This window comes from Symsagittifera roscoffensis, chromosome 3, assembly GCF_963678635.1.
Source record: "Symsagittifera roscoffensis chromosome 3, txSymRosc1.1, whole genome shotgun sequence".
Taxonomy (NCBI): Eukaryota; Metazoa; Xenacoelomorpha; order Acoela; family Convolutidae; genus Symsagittifera; species Symsagittifera roscoffensis.
In genome coordinates, this window is record NC_087064.1 from 37,035,911 (window position 1) to 37,044,955 (window position 9,045).

Below are 9,045 nucleotides of genomic sequence, written 5' to 3' on the forward strand. Positions count from 1 at the left end.
GGAGTTTTCACAAACTCTTCAGGGATTTTCTTTGATGTAATTTTAAACGTTTTCCCATGACCCGCATCGGCAAAACTAAGATTGCAATTGATTATAATCGGTATTCATACAGATTTCTTAATAGTAATAATCGTTTGTGTGTCACCCAATTAGACACTAAAATGGATAATAAAGGATAGGTATTTTATAAAGTCCAGAAAAATCAAGTATATAATCTTTGATAAAAAAACGCAAATTAACAATCGTTTGTGTGAAGTAATAATCGTTTGTGTGTCACCCAATTAGACACTAAAATGGATAATATAGGATAGGTATTTTATAAAGTCCAGAAAAATCAAGTATATAATCTTTGGTAAAAAAACGCAGAATCTGTATAGAAACTGCATTTTCTACGGACCCAAAAAATTGGTTATATTGTCTAAAACTGGATTATGTTGCTACCAATTGATTTTCGACTCTTAGAAGCATGCAGTTTGAAAAATCAAAATAAACTAGTCAAAATAAACCAAAATTTGGTCTCGACCGTCTGGATACATAAAAAAAAATTTGGTTACGGTAATCTTTTCATGAAACCTCAACCTTGTCCCAGGAACAACATAAAGTAAATACACTGATGTTGGCTAAAATCATAATTTGAAATTCAGGCAACTGCTGCTACGACCAAACAACAACCTACATTGTGTATGGATTACAAAATAAACGGATGGGCCCTCTGCAGTACATGAGGAAACTAACGGATTACTGGAATGAAGATAAGCCACTCAACTACATTGCGGTATGGATCATTATCAGTATCAAAACCACCATTAGAAAAGTTCATTTTTGTTCCTTCGCACTTTTTAACTTGATTAATAGCTGTTTTAAGAATCAAATTTTGAATGATGATTGGTTTCGCAGCTTTTTCACTGAAGTAATTCAATTAGAATTTGTTGATATTTCCTTACACTTTCTCATAATTGATCACCATTAGTTTTATTAGTTACAGATTGTTGCGTTTTAGGCCTACTATTCGCCAATTCATTGCTCAAACATTATTTTTTCTCTCGGCTTTGGACCTGGAGACCTTAAACGAGACCCTCACGGTGACTTTTTAAGGGGAGCAGCCTACTCAATTCCAGGATTGCATGCAGATTCTAAAGCAGGCATTCCCGGCATACCCTCTGTCGCTTTCAATTACCACAACCCTGGAGCTCAACTGACGTTCCAGTGGTTTAAACATCACATTATGTGTCAGGACCACCCCTGGATATGTGGAGAAGAGCCTCCAGACAGATACTCGAGTGACAGGTCAGCCTCAGACATGATAGTACATGATAATGAGCAGTCGCCAGGGTCCAAACGTCTAAGAGATCAAGGAGATTCCAGTGGCACAGGGTCCGCTACTAAGCGCCGCCCAAGGTAGAGCTGAATAAAAAACAGAAATTCATTGGGAAATATAGAAAAACTCTGATCTTAGAAACCCATATCAACAATGGAATAATTTCGAAAGCTTTGCAAAAACTGTTTAAAAATTTCAATGATTTGAAGCAATGTAATTTGAATGCTACGAAAGTTAGCTGCAACTCAAACTTTTTGAACTTTCGTGAATTGATTTTGACTGTAACACTAACTAAATTTGATAATTTAACTATGCTATCGCGAATGAATCTCTTTAGAAAAAAAAACAAAAAAGAACGTTAACAGTCTTTTTTGCCAATTCTTTAAACTTTCAAAACCCTTTCCGAATTTCGTTAAAAAATAGTAGGGCTAAAGATCAAATAATTTAACATTGTATGATTGAAAACCCAACTAATTTTAACCAATGAGAGGACGCTAACTCATAGAGCAAATTCAGACAAAGTACCGACACCACCTGATCTTCGCTATCTACTTTCGGCCGAAAAGCTTAATTAATGGATCGTGCAGCTCCTTATTTTAATACAGATTTTAAGCCTACTTTCATTTCGTTAGTCTCAAAAGATCAAGAAGAATAGGCACTTAGCACTCTTAGAGGCACTTAGCACAGTGGTAAGGCGTTCACTTTGAAATCGTCAGATCGTGTATTCGATCCCATGCCATGGCAATGATAGTGTGTGAGGACGAGCTCTCACTTGACCTCTAGCTTCAGGTCTACCACAGCCTGACCAAATTTGGCTGCAGTAGTGGTACCACGTGAAAGTTCTAGTCGAAAAAAAACGGCCTTGAGTCGCACAAAAAGAGCTTCGCTCAGCAAAATAACACTGTCTGGAATGTGGGGAGATAATAAAAAATGGACTATCCTCGACAGGACTGAAGCTGCCCTTAGCAAGTTTGAAGGTGCCGTGAAAAACAAATTTTTACGGTAGTTGGGGTAAGATGGGTTTTTGAGCAGTCTCCGGACGTTCTTAAACGGTGGGTCAAGTCAGCAGTGAGAGCAGATTGGGAGGGTTTTCTAAACAACAATAAGATTCTTTTTAACACTTTTTATGGTTTTGATAATTGAGTAGTTTTTGTTATTGTTTTATAATTGATCAAAAGGTTTTAATTAGGATCGAAAAGATCAAGTTATTTTGTTCCGGTCATCTATAGGTGGGCTGTCCTTATACATGAACTTTTTTGTGGCGTTAGAAAGCGATGGTTGCTGTTGGTTGCTATTCATTTGGATTTAACTAAACTCGTTTCCAACCAACTGAAAGCTTACATTGTTTATAATTATTATCAGACCCCCTTGTTTTCCCATGAATCGATCATGCTCGACTCATGTATCAACCCGGGTTGACTCACAAATCAACCTTGGTTGGCTCACCCGTCGCAAAAAAAAACTTTAATTCTAAAGAGAAGTGCTTTCAATCTAAATATCTGTCCGGAAATTTCTAAAGCAAGGATTGTCTTAAAACTCTTTATTTCTCATCGTAATTCTGATCAGAAATTAGATAAATCTAGGCTATTTCTAGCTAGAAAAAAAATATCTTAGTTCTGGGTAAGATATCCGTGCTTGTTAGGAGACAGCTTAAACGTCAGGTTCCGCAAGAACAAAATACCATACAAAAAATTAAGACCAAGAAAAAATCTCGGATGACTAACAAATTCGCATCAAAATTTTTGAAAAAATCACAATGATAGTGAAGGGAGGCTGAGAGCGCAGAAGCGATACTCATGCAAGAACAGTATCAATGTTGCAAACCACCCTTCGATACCAGAAGAACAAATATTTTGCCTGCGGAGTTCAACAGTTTTGTTGAAAATTGTTTATAATTTTGTAAGCTTTGATAAGTCTGTAATACGGAACAGTAGACTCATTTTACGCAAAAAAATTAATCAAATGAAAAAAAATGATTGACTTAAACGAGCCCTTGCCCAAAGTAGAAACAGAAAGTAAAGCAATTGGGTCTCCAGATCGTCACGTCTAACTGTGGGTTAAGTCTCGCGGCGAAGAGGGAAGACAAGGCAATAAAATGTCAAAGTAAAAATGATCTGAAAAAACTTGAGAATATTGTGATAAGGGGAAAATTGTGAGAAAGTTGTGAGAGAGAATGCAACTGATCAAAAATATCTCTCAATAGTAAAAAAAGTAATGCTGCCCAAAATTAAGCCTTGAGAGCATCTGCTTCTTATGTCCAATCAGGAGTTGAATCGTTAAACTTTGAGTTGTAAATGACAAGTTGAACTAAAAAAAACGTTTGTTTCTTGAACTGAACATATTTTCTATGTACCTGATTTTTATTACAACTGGGAACCTGCAAATAAGAGCAAAAAGGAAAACATTCATTTTATTTACTTTTTTCTGTTTTGATAGTTTTTCTTTCTATTTTGGTTTTCTGAATTTCTTCAGTATTTGTTTTAGTTTTTATTGTGATTTGCTTCCTAAATGGCAGTGAAGCAAACCTTCTTCAAATCACTACTCGGTTAATATATTGGAGCGTCCTATGTCCACGCTGGTTAAGATTACGCAAACAGCTCTGACTTGTTTTTGATTACGCAACCAAAAGGTCAGAGCAGGGGACCTTCAAAACGACTTTTCGGTGCAATGTAATTGCGAGGAATTTATTTTAATCAAATTGTGTCTCATGCATTTTCCTATTTTAAATTTTTTATTTCGTCAAAATTTACTGTTAACCAACGAGCAGCCAGCTAAAAAAAAGCTGGAAAAAACATTTATTTAACAGCAATTTTTTTTGTCTGTAAATGCGAAAAATGTGTACATTTTAGTTTTAACTTAATTTTAATTATTTATTTTAGATTACTACACAAGCAGAAAAAGAAAATCTTAGAAGCCGTTGCTAGAAATTATTTCTTTGACAGGATAAATAAAGACTCATAAGGGGTAAGGAAGTATGTGTTGAAGCAGCGTTTTATTAAAAAAAATAAGATCGCTTCGAAAACTTTTCAGGGGCTTAAAGTTTTGGTTGAGCGATTAAACGCACTGCAAAAAACAACGAGATGCCGAACAGAATCTTGGTTGAAGAAATCAAATAATTATCATGTTTCGTTTCCATGATTATCAACTTTTAGTTGACTGTTCTAGAGAAAACGAGGAGGCGGAGTAGGTATAAATGTCAAAAAAGTAATCAAGAAGAAATTAACTGATAACAATATCTTAATTCTGAGCATTAAATTTCTGAAAAAAAAACATTGAAAAAACCTCATACTTTTGTGTGTGGGAAAACAGTCATATCGATTTTTGCTCGAAAATGTTGAAACGTATCTATGCAATGTCAAATAAACAAACTTTAAAAAACTTTCAAAAGTTGTCGGTCGAGAAAGTCGAAACAAATAGAATTTTGGACGAAAAAATCGAAGCAAATCTATGCGGGGTCAAACAATGTCGAACAGTTTCTTTGTTGGTTCGACAAAGTCAAAACATGCCAGACTTTGGCCGAGAAAGTCGAAACATACCGAAATTTGTTCGAGAAAGTCAAGACATGCCAATGGTTGGTCGAGAAAATCGTGTCATACACAATCGAGCACCTCGAATCGGGTATGCAATTCAAGTCACGGATTTCGATAATTATAATCTAACTATCGAACAGACCAATGAGATGTGTGGAATACGTGCATTTAGAGACAACGCTTATGTGAGTTAATCAGAAGATCAAAAACGGTTGATATTATAAACTCATTGTTTTTCTTATGGTAATTAATAGAACATCAGCAGATCACTACGTCTGAAAAAGTCTTTTTCGAAATCTATAGAGGTGAAAACAACAGAAACAAACAAAAATTTTGAAAAAAAAACAAGACTGCTCGTAACAGCGAAAGCCATGAACGCTCCGACTGCCCTTTAATTACTCTCGGAAAACTTTTGGTAAATTCAAAATTGGCAAAGTTATGAAGTTTAGGATAATAATAACAAAAATATGTGTAGCAATTTGAGTTGCGTATTTGAGATTTTCTATAGTGCTTCTATAGTGATTTGCACACCCGGCTGCCCGCATGCAGATCGAGAGATCGCACCCCCGAGGGATAAGAATATTGCAAAATTGGTCTGAATAAATAAATCCACCCCAAGCATATATATTCCTCACTTTCTTCGAAAGTCGAACAAAATTCTTATAAACAGTTTGATGTAGTGATAGCTAGGTTCCGATCTAAAATTTCAAATATAGCTCATTTTTCACATTTTATCTCATAAGGGGAATAAGAAGATCATAAAGTCTTTTACGAGTACTCTAAAACTTTTGATAAGCAGATTTTAAGGATCAAACTTATAATTTTCAGATTTTTTTGTGCTGTATTGTAAGCTCTTATCAATTTCCAGGTCTATCCTCAATTTTCTATAAAATTATCTTCCTATAAAAATTTTCGCAATCTTATAAATTCTTATAAGATTTGCAGGAAACTTCCGCTATCTAACAATTTTCTCTCAAGAAAACTTTAAGATAGCAACTATTTCCACAAATTCGAAAGAAAAATTGCCAAAAACATATTGAATGTGTTTCTATAGCGCCGTAATATCAGATAAAAATCAATTCTAGAGAATATTCAAATCTTTTTTCAAAATCGTTTTCTTTCTAATGCATGTCCTAGTTATATGTAGTTAGCGGTTCCAAAATATTCTGAAAAAAATAAAAAATCAACTGCGACGAATCATGTCATTTACCTGCTGGCGTGTTGTACGAGCGGTTCAGGTATATATCGACAAACTTTCTAGTTATAGGCAAAAAACTAACACTATTAAGTTAGTGGGTTTTTCAGTATATTCACGTAGCGAAACGATTTTTTTGGGGTACGAGTTTCTGTTTTTGTACTCTGCGACAGTGGAGGACCTTCAAATAGGTTTGAAGAAAGTTTTTGAAAATTATACATGAAAAAAAAAGAATTCCCTATCTTGTAACATGTTTTGAGTCTAATTTTTTAGAAAGAAATGTAAGATTTTTAGAAGAAAGCTTCTAAGATAGCGACATTTGGTAAACCCGGCCTATCAAAACTCCCACCAGGGAAGGACTATTTTAAAAGAATTATTTGCAGCCCTTAAATTTCAGTTTCGTTTTCTCAGTGTTTAATATCAAGTTTATGATTTCCAAAACTGAACTTCTATGTTTCAAGGTTTTGTTCAAGTTGTTCGGACGGTTCGAATTCCGAATTATTTTTTTTCACGCTCAAATGTTGAAATATGAACTTTCTTTGTTTCAAGTTTAAATTTCAATGTTATGATTTGAAGTTTCCGTTTGAATTTTGTTTATAGTAATATCAATTCAAAAGTGCTGTTTTGGTTTCCATTGCAAAATTGAAGTTTCATTTTCAGCTTAACTTTATGGTTTTCGCATCATGCATCAGCTACAGGAATTAAAATAAAAGATTCAAAACTGAATTAAAATGTTTCAATTCTAGTTGATTTAAGTTCGAGATTGAAAAAATCACCTCTCGCGTTTGAAATTTAGGTTTTGAAGTTTCAGGTTTTTCAAGGTTTCAAAAACCAGTTTTCAAGTTTCATTATTTAACTTTCCTGGTTGAAAATTATTATTTTTTTCAAGTATCAAGTTTCAATGTCTCAGTTGCAAAATTTCAAAACTCCGATTTTCAAAACAAAAGAAAGCGTAGCGACGATCAGCGCAGAGAAATTAGAAGAACAGAGGTGGAACAAAAAAAACATTGAAACCCAAATTTCAGTTGATACTACAGCAGCTCTTATAAAGTATGACCTCTACTTGAACATTGCGAAACCAAAAACTTTTATGTAAAAAACTTGGGCGTAATCAATCAAACGCGGACGCTTCACATCTTCCATTTATTCCCATGAAAACAATGCTCAGATTTGGGAAGGTAGTTCCAGAGAAGAGTCCAAACGTTGCAAAAAACGGTCTGGAAATCAAAAAATTTGACTGTTTTCTGAGGGCAAAAAATTTTTGTATAAAAAATTTTGGGCGTGGTATACAAAATTTGAACCCAAAATTTCAAACCCAAAGCTAGTTCTAAAAAAATCAAAAAAATTGTGGTTAAACGAAATCAAAAATTAGATTTTTCCGAGGGCTAACACTTCTGGTGAAACTTTTTGGGGAGTGGCCGCTAACTTTAGGGGAGCTTTTTCTATCCTTCATCTCCATTGAACCCGCAATCTCAGAATTGTTAGTTTAGCTTTTGAGAAAAGTCAAAAAGGTTACACAACGATAAACAAAATCAAATGTTTGGCTATTCCGAGGGCCATAACTTTTTGCAAAGAAAAATTGGGTACCAGGTGATTATGCAGGGGATCTTCACAACCTGCTATATCCATTCAAACTAAAGTCTCATATTTGGGAGGGTTGTTTTTGAGAAATCGAAAAAATCTTAAAACATGGGTCAAACATTCTCCCAACAGACTTTTTCTAAGGAGACAAAAAATTTATGCGGGTATATTATGCAGGCATCCATTGAAATCCCTCTGGGTCAAAGAAGAAGTTAACTAGGAAATTGTTTACGGAGAAAATGTCTTGCTCCCAATTACAAGACACTTGCTCTCGCAAGTGAATAGATCGCATGAAAAAAACTAGACTTAAATTGTCAACCTTTTTTTCAAAGTTTGCATTAATTCAAATCAAAAGTTAATTGTCAAACCTGAAACAAAACTTTTGGACCATTTCAACCTGCTTTTCGAATAATTGTGAATTAATTAACAAAAAACATTGTTTATAGGCTTAACTTTTAACTTTTTCTGCTTTTTCCACACAAAATCAAGTGACACAAAGATGTCTGATGGGGCGAGTCGTACATCATACTAGCAGATATTAACTCACTTGGCACACAAAATTACTTAAAACCAAGTTTTTACCAAACAATAATCAAATTGCGCTCTAGGAATAACTCCTTTTCCCCTCCCGCAAAATTAAGTTGTCCTTGCGTGAAAAAAAAATTAATGATTGATTGACCGAAGCATTGTTATTAGCGTCCTAGAGTTTTTTTAGAGTAGCAAGCCAACATTTTTTTCTCCTTTCGAAAAAATTTCTCTTCTTTTGAAATCTATCATTAGCAAAACATTTATAGATCGTCTCGATTTTAGTGCTATAGAAAGTTTCAGTATCAACAAACCGAAGGTAGTAAAATTCTGAAACAAAACAAGGATAGCCGGTTACTGTGCAAGTAGTACAAAATGTTCCGACCAGTCTTATAAAAATTATTTTTCCAATTAGTCTCGTTTTTTTTGGCTTGGCGTGGTAATAAATCTGAGCTTAGTCATTTTTGTCAGTCATTGTAAAATATGCAAATTGGAGTGCAGATTCCTAAGATGAAGCTTAAAACTCCAAAAGTTAACTTTATTAGAGTAAAATTAAATTTTCAATGCTTAAATTAAGCATATATAATTTAATGTAAGCCTGATCATTCGCTCGAAATTAGACGGACAATTAAAAAAATTTCAAACCGGTTTTTCTCGACATCCGGAAAACTTTTTAAAATCCACGTGTGTGATTCCAATCATCCAATGAAAACCAAACTTCAGAGGAAGCGAAAAAGATGACGTGCAATATTGAACATTTTTGCCCTTTCCTCCTTATTTAAAAGACTGATCATGAATTTTACAACTCCATGTTTTGCAGACAATAAGTATTTGTCGGCAGTATACAAAATGTCGGCTAATTTGATCAAACTTACTAAGAAGAGTGAAATAACAAT

General features: G+C 34.2%; 1 protein-coding gene across 1 annotated transcript in view; it reads left to right on the forward strand.

Annotated features, from left to right (window-relative positions):
* LOC134842541 (uncharacterized) overlaps window positions 1-1,598 on the forward strand; it is a 5,013-nt gene extending 3,415 nt beyond the window's left edge. The window contains exons 4-5 of the mRNA XM_063858928.1: window positions 645-775; window positions 1,001-1,598. Coding sequence (XP_063714998.1) covers window positions 645-775; window positions 1,001-1,402 — 533 coding nt within the window. The 3' untranslated portion in view covers window positions 1,403-1,598. The remainder of the gene's footprint in view (window positions 1-644; window positions 776-1,000) is intronic.
* The last annotated feature ends 7,447 nt before the right edge of the window (window positions 1,599-9,045 follow it).